Here is a 21,346-nt window from a genome sequence, read left to right on the forward strand (position 1 = left end):
TTTAAACATATATAAACATTAGAATTACTTTTACCGGTTTTAGGTATTTTTGACTTTAACAAACATGAGCATAACCTCACTAATACAATGTAAAAGTAAAATTAGATTATAGAAAAATGATTTCAGTAAATAATCCAAAATTTACATTTAACAAAAATAAGAAGTTTGACTGTACCTGACCCCCAATTTTTGATTGATCTGTCCTGTCTGTAAGACATGAATGAAATGTTTCAAGTAATATAAATATGCTGACCAAGACAGATGTCTGCAAATAGCTCCAATAATCTCTGTGGCAGCAATGGTTATATTTTCATGCTGTAAAACAAATCGAGAGCATCAACATAGAGCAAGCATTTGCAAATCAAATATAGAGCTAATGTGGTACATTAATAAGCTTAGACAATAGATGATTAACAGTTATAGAAAAGACAGAATACTCAAACTATACTCCATTCTCACCCCCTAAGAAAAGATGCTGTAATTCATCTTCCTTTAATTGAAAAACATTAATACATTTTAGACTCTTTCCATTCAGACCTCCCTGATAGGTTCAACCCTACAGACTGTGAATATGTAAAACTTGACAAATGTCAAAGTTAATTATATATTGCACTGCTCAACATTCAAAAGTACACTGGTCAGTGTTGCTCAGTGGTTGAGTGTCAATCTATGAACCACGGGGCCACGGTTTGATTCTGGGGGCACATGCCGGGGTTGTGGGCTCAATCCCCAGGAGGGGCCATGCAGGATGCAGCCAATCAATGATTCTCTCTCATCTTTGATGTTTCTATCTCTCTCTCCCTCTACCTTCCTCTCTAAAATCAATAAAATATTTTTAAAAAGTATACTCCCTTTAAGTGTAAAGTCACAGGTTAAAAATAAGACTATAAAAAGATATACCATGCTAATGCCAACTAAACCTAAATATAATTAATTTTTCCCATCTATATCTCTTTCTTATTTTATTGCCATCATACTCCAAGTTGATTGTATTTACTGGCTCTTTAAACTGGAATTTAAAGGAGTGTTCCTTTATTTACTTAGGCAATTCTTTAAAAAATTTTTAATACCCTGAAACAACAGAGCAAATCTATCCTTTTATAAGACCATGTAATCAATCCAGTATAAACTCAAGTCACAAATCCTTATATTGCTGAAATTAGACTTGAATTTCTGGGTACTATCTTTCATTAATTTATTTAATCAGTAAATACTTATCAAGTCCTTACAACGTGCCAGGCACTGTTCTATGCACTATGAACATAATGGTGAAGACAGTCCTAAGTTCAAATACTAGTTCTGAAACTGTGTGTCACTGAGAAAGTTACCTAACCTCATTTATTCTCAGTTTACTGTTCTGTAAAATAGTGATAACAGTGTCTACCACACAGGGTTGAGTTGTGGTGAGGAAGAAGTAATATTATGTATTTGAGTGCTTATTATAGTGCCTGTATCTGGTGTAGTGCTAAAGAAAAAGTAGCTATTATTTTATTTCGTCTCTTATGAGCCACTTGGGAAGACAACTACTCAGCTCATCTTAGTAATATGATCATTGCTAACAGGGGAAATATTCTGTGCTTGGCCTTTTGTGAGCTAATAGCAGCAAAAATAAAACTATAGTCACCATTTACAGGGCATTTACTATGTGCCATGCACAATTCTAAGGCTTTAAAACTCTTCTAACCTTCTAATTATGGTGACAACATCAATATGGATGCCACAAAATTTAGATGCCATTCCCCCATCTACATTTGGGAAAGTGTGTCATGGTAGAGATTTACCAGCTTCTAGATTTAATGCCCTACCTTGAGCATTTTCTCATCAAAAATTGGACTCATGGCATAAGGCATGATGTAATTTTGAAGAGATTTAGAAGATAGCACAATCTTGCCTTCCGTTAGTTGTTTTGCCAGTTTCTTCAAGGCTCTTGCTCTCCTATGGATCTGAGTTAGATAAAATATGAATTAGTTACTGAATAATCTCACCTACAGCCAACTCCATTTCAGTATCATGTTCCTTTGCCATGGAAAGATTAAGGAGTACAATACAGTCCTTGTTACATGAGCAAACACCTGTGCCTTGACTTGCTTCCAGAGACATAATCCATAGCACTTGTTTAACAATGGATCCAAAGGCGAGTAAGCTTCTTTAAAAATGACAAAGGTAACACTGTTAATGTAGTTTGTGATACCACCAAGGAAGTCAGACTCCAGAAAATGATCATCTCCTACACAAATTTGATTGATATCATGAAGACCAAGAATGAGACATTCACAACTTTTTGGAAAATTAACATGTATCTTTTAAAAAGAGACAGACCTGTGAACTGCTTATTTTATAGGCAGGGGAAAAAAACAGAAATGTTTTCTACCTGAATGTGCTTCATATTCTCAAAGAAGTCCATTTCCGGGTCATGGCAATCAGTAAGCTGTACCAAATCTTTAAATTCTGGTTGATGGGGAAAGGTTTGAATTAAACAGGAAAGCAGTGTGGTATAATCCTGTTGAACACTCTGAAAATACCAAGTTGAGAAAAATTTTTTTATTAGAAATTGCTTCCTAGATAATACAAAAAAGAAACCTCTCACATACACAAAAAATCAATTTTTTTAAAAAAAGTAAAACATTCTCATTATAAAAACAAGCTACATCAAAAGGGATTGCTCTGTTCCATTCCCCCTCCTAAATGTTTGGTAAGTATTACATAATCAAGTATTTTAATTAAATGTACTAGGCCTGACTGCTTTTCTAAGTAGTTAAGTAGAGAAAAACAGAAACATAACAAACTTAAGAGAAAAAGTAACAACTACAAACCCCAATACCTCTGTCTGGCTCCTCAATCCTTTCCTCAGTTTCTCCAGGAGTGAACGATGAATGATTTCTCTATATTCCTTCTCCGTGGCGTTCAAGGCAGCTAGCTTTTTGATGATGCTCATCAAGCACATGCTGGCATTATCACTTAAAGACATGTCTCCTAACTGGACACAGGAAAACACCCAAATAATTCTATGCACTAATATAATATGGAATGTAGCTCTCCGCAGCTTATAGATGGGTTGTGACATTACAGTGTCCCGGCTAATTAGCATATTCCTCTATTATTATATTAGATCTTAGTTTTTCAAATCATGAGAATAACAATATGGTCTTTGCCAAACAAAATATTCCACAACTTAAAGAAATTTTATACTAAAAAACCCTTGTCCTCCTCAAAACACAAATTAAGAAATTAGGTCATGTAGTTGTATTATCAAAACAATAAAAAATAATTGGCAAAGTTTTGCTATAAAAACCTACCTCCAGATTATAGAAGCAATTATGCATAACTGGAATTAGGTAGTTAATGTCCATGGTTTGCATCTCTTTAATATGAGAGGTGATGGTCTGGAATGCTGAGAAGCGAGCATCAAAGTTGATATCATCAAGATGTCTTTGATCAAAGGCGTTAAGCTGTGAGAAATGCCATTAGAACCATGTAAGTGAAGATATATAAAACTTAAGTAAACAAAAATGATGTAACACTTTTGAAGCAAAAGAGAAATAAAGTTTTTCTTTCTTACCTTGACAACATCAGTAATATATTTTAACCTGCTCTCAAAATCAGAAAGAGTCTAAAAGGAATGAAAACAGTACATTAGTGAATAAAACTTTCACTTTTCTGCCCACTACCCCTCGGTTCCCTGCTCTCACTCACAAAGGTGATTCAGATGGAAATGAGTATCACAGACCTGGAAAATTGTACAAAGCAGCTGTCTCGACTGCTTGTTCTTAATCACTGAGAAGAGTTTTGCGAGGGGCTTGAGGAAGTTTGTGGGCTCCAGACAGTGTTTTAACAGGTTCTGCACTGTCACCAGAATATCGATTTCCGTATCCTTAGGAAGAAATAGGAAGAGAAATTACATTTCAATAATTTATAAAACTGGTCAACTTGACTTTAATACATTATAGCACACAAAATAAATAATTATGAATAAGAAGTAAAACTCATCATTGGAAAAGCTGTTCCACAGTCTTTTAAAAAGTTCTTAGCATTTTAACATAAAACCCACAGTAATATCCATTAACAGTTTCTTCGTTTAATTCTAATAGAAAATATGCATGGTCTTCAAACAACTTTTCTCCTACTGTCAAGTCAAAAAGAGCCAAGAAACATGAGCTTAGTGAAGAATTTAAGCCTCTGGTTGTGCCCAGATCTGTGGTCTTTTAAACAGAATTACTATATAGTAGATGCCCAGTATAACTACTAAGGCCTGGCAAATGAGTTTGAGCCACAGGAAGACACTTTTAATCAGACTGAATTGGGGTTTGAAAATCATATGAGAAACTCTTAGCTATGTCTGAATATTAAAACAGTCTGACTTTTCGTTCAGTTTTGCCACTGTGATCCGTATTTGAGATTACACAATGCACTTCTGGGGTTCCAGATTTGTAATTGATCAAAGTCAGGAAAAACAAAATCCTGAAATGGATGAGAAGCTAAGCAAAGGAAAAAAGGGGCTGACACTTATATTGTTACAGTAGATAATGTCTTCCCATTCCCAAAATTCTGTCCCCATTTTTCTCTTCTATTTTCAAGTTTATAATTCTGTATAAATCTTTTCATAAATGCTTGAAGGCAAATACATCACAGAATCTAACCAATAAAATTACTGTTTGCAAATAACCCTAATCAAGCACCACTTCAAAGGCAAAGTCACGTCCTGTGTATATACCTGAGGAATATTGCCACGGTGGAGGAAGGGAAGCAGTAGTGTAATGAGGAGAGAACTCTGTTCTTTGTCTTTCATAAACTTGCTGATCCTGGAGAAGGAAAAGAACTGATAGGTAAGAAAAACAAACAAGTTAAGCATATTTCTCTAAGGAGTTAAAACTTTTTGTAGAAAACATCAGTGACAAAAGTCACAGATGACTAAGTATGTGTGCCTGTATACAAAGTCTAACTCGGTTCTCAGCAGTGCCCACTCTTCTCTCCAGCTTCAGGCTCACGGCTACTATTCTATTTCTTTTGTAATGTCTGATTGTTTAGGTGGGTTAAAGTAAATTCCAATGCTACAATCTGGCCATTGGTAATTTCATATTTTACAAGGAAATAACATTTTTAAGTGCCAAGACTTGTTTAAGACTACAAAAAGTAGTTCAATTTAACTCCCACCATAGCTCTACAATGTGGGACTTATTAGCTCCACTTTCTCCAAAGGACTGAGACTCAGAGAAGCTGATGTCATCCAGCTGGGAAGTGACAGAGCAGGCCCTCCAAACACTGGTCTTTCTGGTGCCTGATCTATCATCTTCCCACTACCACAGAGCCTGTGCTAAAATTTAACCAGTGCATTCAGTGTGGTTTCCACTCTACATAATTTAGAAATACAATAGTATAAATGAAATGTTTAGAAGAAGTTCATGGAAGATTCTAACATACAACTTTTTGATGTTGGTGAAAGTATCAAAGAATAAATAAAGTTTCAACAACTGAGTCCTAAAACAATTAAAGCTTAAGATAGAATCATGTTTAGTACTCAGGTTTACCAACCTTGCTCTTTATATAAATCATAACTATATACTACTAGGTCTATTGCCAAAGAGAATCTTTAAAAACGCTTTCATGATTTTAACTCTTAAAAAAAAAACTATTCTTTTAAATTAATTATTTTTATCAATCAAAGTAAAACAAAATAAAAACTATATGATTATGGCCTGGCCCATGTGGCTCAGTTGGTTGGACGTTGTCCCATGCACTAAGGTTGTCAATTTGATTCCCAGTCAAGGCACATGCCTGGGTTACTGCTCCATCCCAGGTAGGGGGCGTACAGGAGCAGCTGATTGATGTGTCGCTCTCACATGGATGTTTTTCTCTCCCTCCCCCTTCCTCGCTCTCTAAAAATCAGTAAAAATATTTTAAGAAACAAAAACACTGTATAATCTCATGTTACTAAAACTTTTAACTGAACAAAACATGCAAAGGTGAAACAAGCAAATCTATTAGTCTACTTTAGAATTTTGAAGTCTGTTCTCTTTTATGTTTAAATGAAGGCAGATGCCATAAAAGGTTTAAAATGAATACTCCAGCAGAGAAACAGAATTCTATACTAACTTAAAAATAAAGGGCCTTCAAAAATACTGAAAATCTTTTTAGCTTCTTACCATCATATTAAAACAACTGAAAACTAGATATAATTTTAAAAAATTAAGACCATGGACGGTTAAGTGATCTTTTAAGAATATGTATCACTTACTTGGAAAGAATGCCAAGTTCCTTACTGACTTGTGCCCTGTTCTTTTTCTTTTTCACCTTTTCTGTACTTATTGTGGTTTTGCTGAGATACTGGAGAATTGCAGGTACATGAGGTAGAATTAATCTTCCTCCTATTGTGATAGACTCTGAAATAAATGGTGACAAATATTTTGATTTTAATTAACTACTCTCTTATAGGATAATTGTACAGTATCTTCATAATGACAGACAAAGGAAGCACTCAATTACCATGCAAGTTTAATAAATTTCAACTCTAAAAATTAAATCACTTTCTTCTTAGACGAAATGGCTGAATGAAAAGTTGATACGAGACCCTTAAGCCATTTTTGTTAGTGGTGAAAGAATTGTTAGCACAATATGGTAGGAACAATTCAGAGACATGACAGTGAAAATCATTTGATCATTTTCCAGAGGATAGTTGTGCTTTCTGGAGCGTGAGTAACCTGAATTTCTACCACTGCAAAGACTTAGTTTATGTAAATTGTTATCCATTTCTAAAGAAAAGAAAAGTCAAATTCTACTGACTTTTTCCTTTCTGAGGGAACAAACGCTACCTCAAAGGTCTAAGAATCATTTGCCTGGTGCAGCACACATACCGTCTGCACTTTCTGTGTACACGCATCCAGTCACGGGCAAGCTCGAGACTGTTTCTGTGGGCTCAAAATCAGGAAGGGTGAGAAGGTCGTCAACTATGTCCATCACAATACTGGCTGTGGCTTCAGAGAGATTCTTTGCTGAGAGAATCGCAAAAACATTGACCAGGATGTCACATTCTGGGTGCCCTGGTTTCTGTTTAGCCAGAAAAGGGAAGTATCTGCAGGAAAAAAAATACTGAAATAGTCATCTTATTTCTCAATGCTTATTTGTAAAAATATCTTCTACATGAATTTTCATAGTCAGTTTAACAAATATGTGTTATATGAATCTTAATAAGATACTCAAAAGGTAAATTACTTTAAGGTCTAAAATTCAATGGATAATAATGTTAGGCACTTCACCAACATCATTACAAAGGCACTTTATGCACATTTCTCATCTAATTATCATAACATCTCTGTGAGGTGGTATCATTACCTCTATATTATAGATGAAGAAACAGACTTGTCCAAAGCCTTGGAGCTACTAAGTGGTAGAGCTGAGATTAGAACCATGAATCTCCAGAGTCTAAACAAATGTATTGTTGACTGGCTATTTTTCAATGATAAGCCTTGCTGTGTCAGGATATGCACTGTTCAGAGATTAGGGCCATCTGTCGGGGGAGGTGGATGAGTCCATCCCCAATACTGAACGACTCTCAGACGATGAGAGCATCCTGGGCCATGAAACACACCAGCTTGGGTGGAGGGCACAGAGGCATTCCAGCCAAGGGCAAATCATTAGCTGTTTTACAGTCAGACACGCAATCCTTAGTACTAGTGGGAAGGTCAATCATCACTGGGAAAAAGACCCCAGGCACTTTCATATACTTAGCACTGACACACTGATAGAAAAGTTCTAAAAGATTATATTCATACATCTTTGTCCAATAGATACTTGGCACAGTATAGACAGGCACCAAGAAGGCGCTTTACATATTTTTAATGAGGTAGGTACTGTTATTATTTCCATTTTACTGGTGTCAAACTGAGGCTCAGGAAAGCCAGTTTTGCCAAAAAACATACAGTGGTGCTAGAACCTGATGCTGGATTTGTGTGGCTTCAGAGGCGACTCTTACCACTATGTTGTAGGTTATCTTAAGATGTTTTTAAACAGAAAAGGTGAGAGAACTGCTTTCAATTGCAAGGTCCTAGCGAGAGCCCATCAGATCCGATGCCACTTCTAAGTGTGCCTCTTGAACAACAGAACTGAAGCCCACATGGGTATGCTCTATGCTTGAGTGTACGGCTCAGCCGGCAACTTTAAGCACTTCATCACATGCAATGAATAATGACTAACTGTGGATTAAGAGGGGTAACCCTCTATGGAGGGAGATACAATAAATACAAAATGGTCTCTGCCTTCAAGGAGCATTAGGCAGGTAAGCTCTGAAGACAGAAGAGTGTAATAAAGACAGTATGTCACCCTAGCTGGTTTTGCTCAGTGGATAGAGCATCGGCCTATAGACCAAAGGGTCTCGGGTTTGATTCTGGTCAAGGATATATGCCCAGGGGTTGCTGGCTCAATCCCCAGCAGCGGGGCGTGCAGGAGGCAGTCAATCAATGATTCTCACTCATCATTAATGTTTTTCTCCCCCTCTCCTTTCCTCTCTGAAATCAATTTAAAAAATAAAAAAAGACAGTATGTAGTCACAGGGTCTTCCAGAGGAGAAAAGAGCTCAGGGGAGGAAAAGACTAAATCATTCAGGGGTCATGGTGGCCAGAACCAGAGCAGCTATTAAGAGAGTGGCCAAGCCGAAACTGGTTTGGCTCAGTGGATAGAACGTCGGCCTGGGGACTGAAAGGTCCCAGGTTCGATTCCGGTCAAGGGCATGTACCTGGGTTGCGGGTACATCCCCAGTGGGGGATGTGCAGGAGGCAGCTGGTCGATGTTTCTCTCTCATTGATGTTTCTGACTCTCTCCCTTCCTCTCTGTAAAAAATCAATAAAATATGTTAAAGAAAAAAAAAGAAAAAAAAAAGAGAGTGGCCAAGAACAGTTCCAATTTATGGCTTAATAGTTTGTAGCATCTCTTCACCCTCAGGAATGTTTGTTTGGACAATAGACTCTATGGTCACTCTACTTTTATTTTTTTTTATTTTATATATTTTTACTGATTTCAGAGAGAAAGGGAAAGGGAGAGAGATAGAAACATCAATGATGAGAGATAATTATTGATTGGCTGCCTCCTGCACTCCCCCTTCTGGGGACTGAGCCTGCAACCCAGGCATGTGCCCTGACTGGGAATTGAACCAGGGACCCTTCAGTCCGCAGGCCGACAATCTATCCACTAGGCCAGTGGTTGGCAAACTGCAGCTCGTGAGCCACATGCGGCTCTTTGGCCCCTTGAGTGTGGCCACGAAGTTTCAATCGCACTGTATGTGCACACCTGTACGTAGTACTTTGTGGAAGAACCACTCTCAAGGGGCCGCAGTTTACCGACCACTGCACTAAGCCAAACCAACTAGGGCTGATCACTCTATTAAAAAAAAATTTTAGTTGATTTCTGAGAGGGAGGGAGAGAGAGATACAACTATCCATGATGAGAGAGAATTACTGACTGGTTGCCTCCTGCAAAACCCCCACTAGGGATGGAGCCCACAACCTGAGCATGTGCCCTGACTGGGAATCGAACTGTGATCTCCTGGTTCACAGGTCGATGCTCAACCACTGAGCCATGCCAGCTGGGCTATGATCACTCTAATTAGTAAGCAAGTTTTTGCTGTCCTGAATGCACCCAATTTCTAAGATAATTTAACCTTAGTTGTAAGCAATGTCTGACTGATGCTATGAAATTGGAGCCAAATTTCAAAATAAAAATTTATTGAAGAGTAACATTCCCATCAAGTGGTTCTGAAACACTCACTCTACACACAACAGCACAGGCATATCTACTGCTGTGGAAGATTCAAGAGAAGTCCACCCTTCTAAAGATTTCTACCAGGTAAGTGTGAAATAGAAAAGAAAAATAAAGTTCTGCCACTCACCTCCTCTATAACTATGTAGCTTCTATTTTTACTCCAAATGAAAATGAGAGAGAAAATGCAGAAGACAATGAGTGGCATCCAGTGATGCAGATCTATACCTTGTGAAGGACCCAACTAACATAAAACTGAGTCACTATCATGGAAGTCCTTTGTGGCTCCTTTGCGTAAAAATTACACAAACATAAAACTTTTCTCCAGTGTGCCTATGGAATGCTGCTTGCAAATATCCAGTGATAAAACAAGATATGAAAGTGCATCCTCATTGAGAAATAAATGAGCCCTTCATACCAGTAAAAATGTAACTGGGTTTCCTGAGGAGGAAATCAAGGTCTTCTTCAGTGTGTTTTTGAAGACTACTTAATGACTCAGGGACATGTTCATGACATAGTGATACGTGCAAAAACAGCTCACCCAAACCTCCACATGGAACAGTAAAATCAACAGCTTCTCATATGTCCTTCTAGACATTTTCTATTTCATCTTCTATTTGCATACATGCATAAGCATTTTCTTGGAAATTATTCTATAACTAGAGGCACAGTGCACAAAATTCATGCACTGGGGGTGGGGGTGGGGTGGGGGTGTCCCTCAGCCCGGCATGCACCCTCTCCAATCTGGACCCCTCGGGGGATGTTTGACTGCCGGTTTAGGACCGATCTCACTAAACCAGCAGTCGGACATCCCTCTCACAATCTGGGACTGCTGGCTCCCAACTGCTCGCCTGCCTGCCTGATTGCTCCTAACCACTTCTGCCTGCCAGCCTGATTGCCCCCTAACCACTCCCCTGCCAGCCCGATCGCCCCCAACAGCCCTCCCCTGCAGGGCGGGTCACCCCTAACTGCCCTCCCTGCAGGGCTGGTCTCCCCCAACTGCCCTCCCTCCCTTGCAGTCCTGGTCACCCCCAACTGCCCTCCCTCCCCTGCAGGCCCAGTCGCCCCCAACAGCCCTCACCTGCTGGCCCGGTCGCCCCCAACTGCCCTACCCTGCCAGCCTGGTTGCCCCCAACTACCCTCCTCTGCAGTCCTGATCCCAACTGCCATACCCTGATGGCCATCTTGTGCCCACATGGGGAAGGCCATCTTGTGTGAGGGCATGACAGTCAATTTGCATATTCTTTATTATATAGGATATTGTTCAGCAACTACATTTTCTTTAAACTATGTATTTTAAGATACAACTGCCTTATTTTCTTTAACTGCACCTACAATAGTTCACTGCATGGAAAGACCATAAGTCATATTACTGCCCTTGGCTAAATTACCTGCTCTTTTTAAAAAAGGGAGAGGGGAGGCTATACCTTGCATTTCTGCTCCAGATACTAATTAGTTTCAGCAGAGGAGTAGGAGAATACTGACTCTCAGTTCCAAGCCTGCTGATCTAGGAACAAAATAAAAACAGAATACAAAATAATAACATATACAGAATTTAGAAAAAACAAAACTAAAAAGCAGAACAGACATGGAAACTGCGCCAAAGGAAAAAAGAGTGAAGGCAGAGATTAACAGTTAAAGGACAGAATGAGGAAAATGTAAGGTAATCCAAGTAACACCTACACAAGAAAAATGGCAAAGATGGTGCATGGAAATGCTAGATGCCAAAGGAACCAGGGAGCTTAAGTTCAACTGGTCAGAGATGAGAGAGCTCAAACAGCTAAAAATCTGCTAAAATCGAGGCTCTCCTATAGTCTTCTTAGCAATAAGTAACCTTAACTGTCACCAAGTGGTTATAACCAGAGAAATCACACAAGGAAATATGTGACAAAAATATCTGTGTATTTCCCCTCAACATCCAGAGACACATCATGTGAGGTGCTACAAGTTCTATATTGTGTAAGGGACACAATCATATTCAAATTAGCTTTAAGAATAACTGCCATGGCATTGCAGGAACTAGCTCTTGAGCTTCAGGTGGTAGTGGAGGCAAAGAAAGAGTTCTGAAACTTCCAGGAATAAAAGACCAGGACAGGCATTCTTTCATGTCAGAGTGTAGACTCTGCTGGTGCAGTAACAACAAAGGAAGAAGCAAAGGTATCCAGGCAGAATGTACATCAAGGTTTACCTGGGGCCAAACTGCACCATGAAATACAGCATCAATTTCTTCTGTACCAAACTGATAGGACTCCCAATCCAAAAAGATATCAGTTACCATTTTGATTCCAAGACGTCTTAAATTTTTCAGGGGGTTGATAAACCTCAGCTGTATCTGTAAAGCAAAGATCTTCTATTAAAAAAAGACATACATCATTTTAATCATTGACTTCTCAGAAAGGCGCTCTAGCTCAGACAACTAAGAATCAAACTGGAAATCTTATTAAGTCTGTTGACTTTGGCTCTGATCCACAGAAATGTCAACTGTGCAAGTCATGTTGGTTTTCTCATTGGACAAGATGGGGAAGCAAAGACCTAAAAAATCAAATGGTGAGATGTGCTCTATTATCACTACCCAGTACAATCACAATGGAGCATACCTTAGGGGCAAAAATCACAACTGGAGCAGCTGTTTTGTGTTCTACATTGTTGCACTTCTCTACTCAAGTAATTGTCTCAAATAAAATCCTGATTTCTTTGTATGAACAGATACTCTCAACAAAACAAAGCTTTACTTATTTATTTATTTATTTTTTTGCATCACAAAGCCTTAGATTAGGGAAAAATATATTAAACCTTCATTCCAAATGAAAGTCACATTCCTCTTTGTGTGTGTGTGTGTGTGCATTTTTTTTCTCTTTTTTTTTTTACCTTGGTTAAAATTAGGAGTTTTAAATTATTCTTGTTAAACTCAGTCTAGGGAACTAGCTAAAGATTTTATGCTCTCTCTATACAGTGAAATACTTTGTGGTGACTGATAAGGCAAGGGAAGATCTCGAAATATGTAATTCAAAGAAAAATGTAATTTGTAAGAAAACAAGATGTGTCTCTTTAGAGGCACCAAAGCTGAAGTGGGTGGATGTCTGAATTAACAGCACCTTCTTTTGTGACACACGCTGCTTCTTTGCAGGGCATCTCCTTCCCTATGGAATTAGAGAAATCACAAATATGAAGGCATTTGGTTCTGGCTCAGAGTGGAACAATTTACTGAGTCCCACTGTTGGGTCCAATGGCATGACAGCCATAGTCCTGACCTCAGCTTAAAATCTTACTGAAGGCCCTGGCCAATGTGGGTCAGTTGGCTAGAGCTTCATCTTGTACAGTGAAAGGTCTCAGGTTCAATTCCAGGTCAGGGCACATACCCGGGTTGCAGGTTCGTTCAATCCCCAGTTGAGGTGCTTATACGAGACAACCAATTGATGTTTCTGTCTCTCTCTCTCTCTCTCCTTCCCTCTCTCTCTTTATAGTCAATAAACACATCCTTGGCTAAGGATTTAAAAGTATATATATACATAAAGTCTTAATGAAGGAAAATTTATTAAATTATGTGAGACTAAAAATGCCAAAGATATCTGAGAGGGGAGGAATTATAAATTTGAGAAGGGTAAAGCTTCATGGAAGAGGCAGAATTTCCAATGGATTTTAAAGGATGAAGATGTTTAGGCTAGGCAGAGAGAGAGAGAAAAAAGCCTCAGAGAGATTTCTCCTGAGCACAGAATTTGTAAAATCCAAAAACATGGGCCCTAGCCAGTTTGGCTCAGTGGATAGAGAGCCGGCCTGTAGACTGAAGGGTCCTGGGTTCGATTCCAGTTCAGGGCACATGCCTGGGTTGTGGACTCAATCCCCAGTGTGGGTTGTGCAGGAGGCAGCCAGTCAATGATTCTCTCTATCATTGATGTTTCCATCTCTCTCTCTTCCTCTCCCTTCCTCTCTGAAATCAATAAAAATATATATTAAAACAAAACAAAACAAAATAAAAACACATGGGTTAAGACTCAACCCCTAAATACTTTTCCACTTGATAAATATACTGTGGACTCTGGATCTATAAGTGGCAACTTATTTTTACATATGACTTTAATTACCTACATAAAAATCTAAAAACTACCCTGAAATTTCTCAAGACAACACAAATGCTCTAATAAATGAATATCAAATCTTATGGCCAAGATCTTATGAAAAAATTAAAAGGGAAGTTATTTCTCATGAAGACCTAATATTCTGATCAACAGAGGTATTTGAATCGGGAAGTGCACATTTTCAATTCAAGTGAATAGGTACAAGGACACCATTAATTTGCTGTGCAAGTCTGAGGAATCATGATGTTTCACATACCCAGCAAGCTTCTACCATGTACTTTTGTTTAATTATCTCCTTATACAAGTCACAAAGACAGGAAATGACAGGCAAGGATAAGGTGACACAGTTACAAGTCATTCTGTCTGCTTCAATTCTACTGGCAAAAATTATCAGCTGTATCATGTTTGGTGAAAGATAAAAACTACTACTGATATTTGAAAAAAACCCACATGGTATCATGATCCCTTGGAGCAAATGAGAAACTAATCTTTGCAAACACGGTATCAAATCAGACCCCCTCCACCTTTCCCCCAACCGCACTCTCTCGTGGGGTAGGACCTGTGTGTTCCATTCACTTCTGCAACTATAGCACCAGCTGCCCAATCTGCTCATAAACTGTTGGATAAACTGGAGGAAAATCCTGTAAGCCAGCAATTATGGACTTTAGTTTCTAGAGGAATAACCAACAGGCCTGAGTTTATGTATATTTCCAAGTTACTCCACTGTTTAAATGTAAAGAAAAACAAAGCCAAACCAAAGCTACCCTCACAATATACATCTGAGTATCAGTCAATACCTCAGAGGATCTGAAAGATCCAAAAGTAAATGTGTAATGTAGTTCAAACACACAAGGGTAGAACTTTAACTTATTTAAGCAATACTACTGTGCAATAATCCATTATAGCACCTCAAAAAATTCTTTGGATTTGTCCAAGAATTTTTTTAAAAAATAAGAGAAATGCCTACCTGTCAAGAAGCTTAGCAACTCACTGACTAATGAACTGTGAAATTGCACAAATGATCCTCTGAGTTACTGATTGTTGACACAGGAGCAAGGCTGTATTACTTATTGACTTCTACCTTAACCAAAAAGGCGGAACACTTACAGAGGGTTTATAAAACCTTTAACCAGCCCTAGTTGGCATGCTCAGTGATTAGAGAGTTGGACCGTGCTCCAAAGGGTCATGGGTTCGATTCGTACCTGGGTGGCAGCTTCGATCCCCGGCCCCGACTGGGGCGTGTGTGGGAGGCAACCAATTGATGTGTCTCTCTCATATTGATGTTTCTTTCTCCGCTCTTCCCTCTATCCCTTCTACTCTTTCTAAAATTCAATGAAAAAAATATCCTAGGGTGAGGATTAACAAAAAACCTTTAACCATTCAGGATTTAATGTATCCATGTAGAGATAAAGTCACTGTCACTCGCTATAAGGCATAAAAGAGAATTTTTACATAATGCTTCCTATCATCCTCATAACATAAAGAATTTTCCAAAATCTCTCTTTTCTTTAATTCTCACCCGTGATAGGTTATTTTATTGAGTGTAGAGAGGGAGAGAGAGAGAGAGAAACATCGATGTGAGAAACATTGATCAGCTGCCTCCCATAGGTGCCCTGACCAGGGATTGAACCTGCTCTGACCCTATGGTGCATGGGTCGTGCTCCAACCAACTGAGCCACACCAGCCAGGGCTCCGAGACCTCTTCTCAGCTTCCACTCTTGGCCCCTGCACAGTCTATTTTCCACAAAGGAATAATGCCGGGGTCCAACCCCAGCAGGTCCAGGGGTCCCCAAAGGTGTGGACGGAGTCGGCGAAGAAGGAATGACACGGAGACAGCGTTCAGTTGATCAGCAGCCTAGCCAGGATCTCCAGCCAAGTTCTGGTCTCGATCTCCAGAGAGGGTCTGCTGTTTATTGTCTTGTTACATCCGTATTTATACCAGTTGATTTTAATCCTGTCAATTTCTATTACAAAGGTTAGGGTGTTTCTTATCTCCATTCCAGGGAGTAAAGATTATGTAGCTTAAGCATGATTGTTTGTAGTGATTAACTACCCGCCTGGCACTTAGTTAAGGAGTTTCATCCCCTCCCTGACTTCAGGGAAAAATTCCTACCTGGGGAAACAACCTTTCTAGGAGAGGCATCCCCTCCCTGACTTCAGGGAAAAATTCCTACCTGGGGAAACAACCTTTCTCGGAGAGGTGACCTTGGTTAAAACACACAGCGCTGAGGGGAGCAAACATATTAAGAACAGTATGCTATATACGCCAGGTCCCTTGAAACATATGCTGTGCAGATGTTTCTTTCCTGCAGCGACTGTGTCAGGCAGCAAGGATGGACCGGCTTCCGGCAGAGGACCACACCAAGACACATTAAAATTAAAATGCCAAGGGCAAAAGACAAAGAGAGAATCTTAAAAGCAGCAAGAGAAAGACAGTCAGTTATCTACAAGGGAGCTGATTTCTCAACAGAAACTTTGCAGGCCAGCAGGGAGTGGCAAGAAATATTCAAAGTGATGAATGCCAAGAACCTACAACCAAAATTACTTTATCCAGCAAAGCTATCATTCAAAATTGAAGGTCAGATAAAGAGCTTCACATATAAGGAAAAGCTAAAGGAGTTCATCACCACCAAACCAGTACTATATGAAATGCTGAAAGGTATCCTTTAAGAAGAGGAAGAAGAAGAAAAAGGTAAAGATACAAATTATGAACAACAAATACATATTGATCAACAAGTAAATCCAAAAATCAAGTGAATAAATAATCTGATGAACAGAATGAACTGGTGATTATAATAGAATCAGGGGCATAGAAAGGGAGTGGACTGACTATTCTTGGGGGGAAAGAGGTGTGGGGGATGCGGGAAGAAACTGGACAAAAATCGTGCACCTATGGATGAGGACAGTGGGGGGGGAGGGGTGAGGGCGGAGGGGGGGTGGGAACCGGGTGGAGGGGAGCTATGGGGGGAAAAAAGAGGAACAACTGTAATAATCTGAACAATAAAGATTTAATTAAAAAAAAAAAGAAACTTTAGCCAAATTAAAGCTGTGTCTGTTTATCATGAGCTGAGAATCCACAGCAAAAATCTGAGTCTGAATTTTCACTTCACGTTCTATTTTCTCCAGAAGCCTTTTAGCCCATAAAAACATTAAGTTTCTCTGAACTCCAGAGTTTACTTATGTTCACACACCTATTTCAACAGAGCATACTAACTACTGTCTTGAGTACAACTTAGAAAATATTTACTGAGCAGCACCTTGTGAAGTTTTTTTTTTGTTTTGTTTGTTTTTTGGCAGTTGGCTAGCTGGCTTGTCTTGCCTGGCCTTGCTTCTTATCTGTAATCAAAACATAGCAAGTACAGCAATCAAGCATTTACTTTTAAAAGAGCTCTGGGTATCTGTCAAAACAACAAGGATGATGCTAACAGTATTCTATTCAGTCTCCAGCCGTCTGGATAAATGAGAATTGGAAGATGTCCTTCATCTCTAGGCTCCTAAAATTAAAATCTAAGAAACATCAGCTCAACTCTGCTCTGCCTGACTTTGGTTTCTGAGATGCATATAGAACTCACTCTCTATTTCATATCCTTTTAAAATATACACTTGAGAGATCCGGACCCCAGCGGGAGCCAGCATGGCATCTGAGCGTAAAACTAAGTTGTCCAAGAATTTGCTGCGCATGAAGGTCATTCAAAGGGGACCGGACTCAGAAACTAAGAAACAACTAGAAGAGGAAGAAAAGAAAATCATTAGTGAAGAGCATTGGTACTTAGATTTACCAGAGCTTAAAGAGAAAGAGAGTTTCATAATAGAAGAGCAGAGTTTCTTGTTATATGAAGATCTTCTCTATGGAAGAATGTCATTCAGAGGATTTAATCCTGAGGTTGAGAAATTAACGCTTCAGATGAATGCTAAGAACAAAGCAGAGGAAGTTGAAGATGAAACAGTGGAGCTTGATGTATCAGATGAAGAAATGGCTAAAAGATATGAGACCTTGGTGGGGATAATTGGAAAAAAGTTTGCCAAGAAAAGAGACCGTGCCAATTATGAAGAAGATGAAAATGGAGACATAAAACCAATTAAAGCAAAGATGTTCTTAAAGCCCCAAGATTAAAATGTATGCCTTAAGATATGGCTCAGAGATGCCTTGTGAGAGTTAACATATTTTGGAACTGATTTCATTGGTTTCTCTATAGTTATTAATATTGTAATGTTTATTTGTAAAGAAATGTATAATTTTGGAAACATGCTGTTTTTGAAACAGATGTATGATGGATGTTATACATCCTTTGCTTAATATGGTATTCATCAGAGTGGATTTTTAGCCCTTGATCTTCAAAGGTACAAAGGCAATGTTTGCTTCCTAAAATTTTTTTTACCCCAGATTATTTTTAAATATATCTTTTCAATCGCTGACCTTAAATTGACACATAACTTAATGTTCTGTAATAAACATCTGTTTTCATAAAAATAAAAATAAAAATATACACTTGATATAATTTGCATTTTCTGACCACACATAAATACTGCTAACAATGAAGATCTCCATTATATGAAAAACTGTTTTAAAGACATTTTGCATAAGACAGATTTAACCTGAAAGGATGTGAGGTATTCAAGTTGCAACCAATTTCCCAAATACAACAGACTCTTACTAGTGCCCCCAAAAGCATATACAGAGAATCTCTCTCACCTTTTCTCGTTGGTCAAGGATGTGTGACACAGTCGCTGTCATGCAGAGCAGTATCTGCAAGATCTTTGGTAGGTATGGACTGATCAGATGGCTAATGTTCTTCAATACTATTTCAAGGCTATTTAAGATACCATGCTGGCGACCAACAGGAAGAACTTTAGACAAATCCAAATCTTTCACTGCCTGGATAACTGCAGAATGGCATTCTCCTAGGGAAACAGAGGAACAGAGGTATCATGTAAAAGGCAATAGTAGTTTGTTATTATTTTGTTATTGTTACAGCTTATTGTTATCATTGTTATTATAGCTTCCTTTCAATTTCCCTCAGTAATACAGTATTTTCTATTGTTATAGTAATCTATAGATGATAATATACTTTCCTCATTGATTTTCTCCTTCTGATCCTTACCAAATGTTCAATGAGCTAGGTTTCACTAATATTATCGCTTTACTAGAGGCCCGGTGCATGAATTCGTGCACCAGTGGGGTCCCTCAGCCTGGCCTGTGGGATTGGGCCAAAACGGGCTCTCTGACATCCCCTGAGGAGTCCCAGATTGCAAGAGGGTGCAGCCAGGCTGAGGGACCCCACTGGTGCATGATCGGGGCCAGGGAGAGACATGGGAGGTTGGCCAGACGGGGAGGGACCGTGGGATAGCTCCAGGGCATGTCTGGCCCATCTCACTCAGTCCCAATTGGCCGGACCCCAGCAGCAAGTTAACCTACCGGTGGGAGTGTCTGCCTCCTGGTGGTCAGTGCACATCATAGTGAGTGGTTGAGCAGCCTTAGCATATCATTAGCATATTACTCTTTGATTGGTCAACAGGACACTTACCATATTAGGCTTTTATTATATAGGATAGATGAGGAAACCGAGGGATAAAAGAGTAAGAAACTTGTGACAGAACTAAGTGTCTAAGCCCAATTCTCATCCTACTTATGCTATTCTCAAAATGCAAGCTACTAATAGTCTTTTATTCCATCTAGAAACTCTCCCAGCATTTTCTCTCTCAGCTTCCACTGACTATGCTGACTTCAGAGTTTCACAGAAAATATCTGGCTACATTATAAGCTCCTGGGGGGGCTGAGAATCAAATGTTTTATTTTTCTTGTAGCCCTTGGGAAATAAATGAAACAATAGTCCTTTATAAACTTATTTCATAATTGAACTTTTAATGCTTGAGCTTTATTTCTAACCAAATGGTATGAGATGATAGCTCGCTGATTCACATACCTAAGTGTTCCATCCATGAGAGTATCATTTATAGCTGCCCTTTTAACCAAAGGCTATTACACTGAACAAAATCTCGTATTCATTAGAGCCAGCTTCCCTCACAGAGCAACATTATACTGAGTGAAAATCTTTTTAACTGCTGGATCCATTTTCACACAAAAAATACAAAACAAATGCCACACATTATCCTACAAATAAATATACTAGTATACGTTTGCCTAAAGCAATTATGAAACTGGATTAGAGGTTCTGTAATAAAAAAGATCTGGACTAGAATTCTAACCATTTTCTAGCTGAGAGGCCATGAACAAAATACTTCCTTCTCTAAGCCTCAGTTTCTACATTTATAAAATGGGGGCAAAAGTTAATGATACCTCATATGGTTGTTTTAAGGTTTAACTGAATTGTCTGTAAAGCAGCCGTTCTCAACCTGTGGGTCGCGACCATCGGAAAACACATATAGCATATCAGATATTTACATTACGATTCATAACAGTAACAAAATTACAGTTATGAAATATGAATTGCATTTCAGCCAAAAAGACCACCACTGAGGTTTCGAGGAGCAACCCCATCAGAAAGATACCAAGAGCGGACACCTAGCCTGAGACATCAGAAGTCTACAGCAGACAACACACATTCAGAGTGTCAAGAGGTTGACAGCTACCATCCTTGAAGTGCTTCACAGGTTCAAACAGCAGGTCCAAGAATATCTGGATCTCCTCTGGTTGAGTCCCAGCCAGGAACCTCAGAACAATGGCCATGCGGGTGCCTGACGCAGATTTCCCCTGAGTTTTACTCCCAGTCTTATTCTTCATTCGCCCATACAAAATCCTAAGATGTCAAAAGAACATTATTTTGTTTGCACATTAACCCTGAGACACAATACTATGTGTTTTGTTTTCCTGAAAAAGGGTAGCATAGCAACTCAACAGATTTAAATGGATATACTATGAAACAAGGAAGCATGAAATAGGATTTGGATATTTAACATAGAAATTTAGTTAAACATCAACACACACACACACACACACACACAAACAAGGTTAAGGGAAGCAGGAAGAAGGAAATAATAAAGAAGAAAAAAGTGCAAGTAGGCAAGCCAAAAGTAAGTCTAATGAAAGAATGAAAACAACTATATATAGATTAAAAGGAAATAAAATGAGAATACAAGTACCATAAGGAAACTAGAAAGATTTCAATTAAATGGGTAATTTCCTGGGGGAAAATCTCATGTATAAATAAGCAAAAATAACTTAAGAAGAAAACCTAAATAGGCCAGTAATCCTGAGTAAACGTGGAACTCATATAGTTTTACAGATATATTTTTTAAACATTCAAGGAAAAACAATTTCCAAGAGAGAAAGCAGGAAACGGTCCTTTTCCATTTATGAAGGTGGTCTAACTGTGATAATGAGAAGGGTTAAGGAACAAAACTATATACTAGTCTTCCTGTGAAAATAAAACACAACATTTCTAATTACAGTATCCAATGCTGCATTAAAACAAGATAAATAAGGATTATCCCAGAAATGCAAGAAATAATATTTAATAAAATCTACTAGATTAATATAGGTCAATGGCTCATAGGAAAAAATTATT

General features: G+C 38.7%; 2 protein-coding genes across 2 annotated transcripts in view; one reads left to right on the top strand and one right to left on the bottom strand.

The window, feature by feature from the left end:
* UTP20 (UTP20 small subunit processome component) overlaps nt 1-21,346 on the bottom strand; it is an 84,538-nt gene that overhangs the window by 24,437 nt on the left and 38,755 nt on the right. Inside the window, exons 26-39 of the mRNA XM_059681864.1 lie at nt 20,412-20,578; nt 18,514-18,722; nt 11,933-12,076; nt 11,172-11,251; nt 6,849-7,066; nt 6,233-6,377; nt 4,712-4,799; nt 3,728-3,871; nt 3,560-3,610; nt 3,297-3,449; nt 2,822-2,977; nt 2,372-2,512; nt 1,806-1,943; nt 176-315 (exon numbers count right to left, since the gene is read on the bottom strand). Of these exons, the coding sequence (XP_059537847.1) occupies nt 176-315; nt 1,806-1,943; nt 2,372-2,512; nt 2,822-2,977; nt 3,297-3,449; nt 3,560-3,610; nt 3,728-3,871; nt 4,712-4,799; nt 6,233-6,377; nt 6,849-7,066; nt 11,172-11,251; nt 11,933-12,076; nt 18,514-18,722; nt 20,412-20,578 (1,974 nt within the window). The remainder of the gene's footprint in view (nt 1-175; nt 316-1,805; nt 1,944-2,371; nt 2,513-2,821; nt 2,978-3,296; nt 3,450-3,559; nt 3,611-3,727; nt 3,872-4,711; nt 4,800-6,232; nt 6,378-6,848; nt 7,067-11,171; nt 11,252-11,932; nt 12,077-18,513; nt 18,723-20,411; nt 20,579-21,346) is intronic.
* On the top strand, nt 17,434-18,254 carry LOC132226005 (M-phase phosphoprotein 6-like). Its single transcript, XM_059680911.1, has one exon. The coding sequence runs from the start codon at nt 17,455-17,457 to the stop codon at nt 17,932-17,934; it is 480 nt and encodes a 159-aa protein (XP_059536894.1). The 5' UTR covers nt 17,434-17,454; the 3' UTR covers nt 17,935-18,254.

Source organism: Myotis daubentonii, chromosome 2, assembly GCF_963259705.1.
Source record: "Myotis daubentonii chromosome 2, mMyoDau2.1, whole genome shotgun sequence".
NCBI classification, from domain to species: Eukaryota; Metazoa; Chordata; class Mammalia; order Chiroptera; family Vespertilionidae; genus Myotis; species Myotis daubentonii.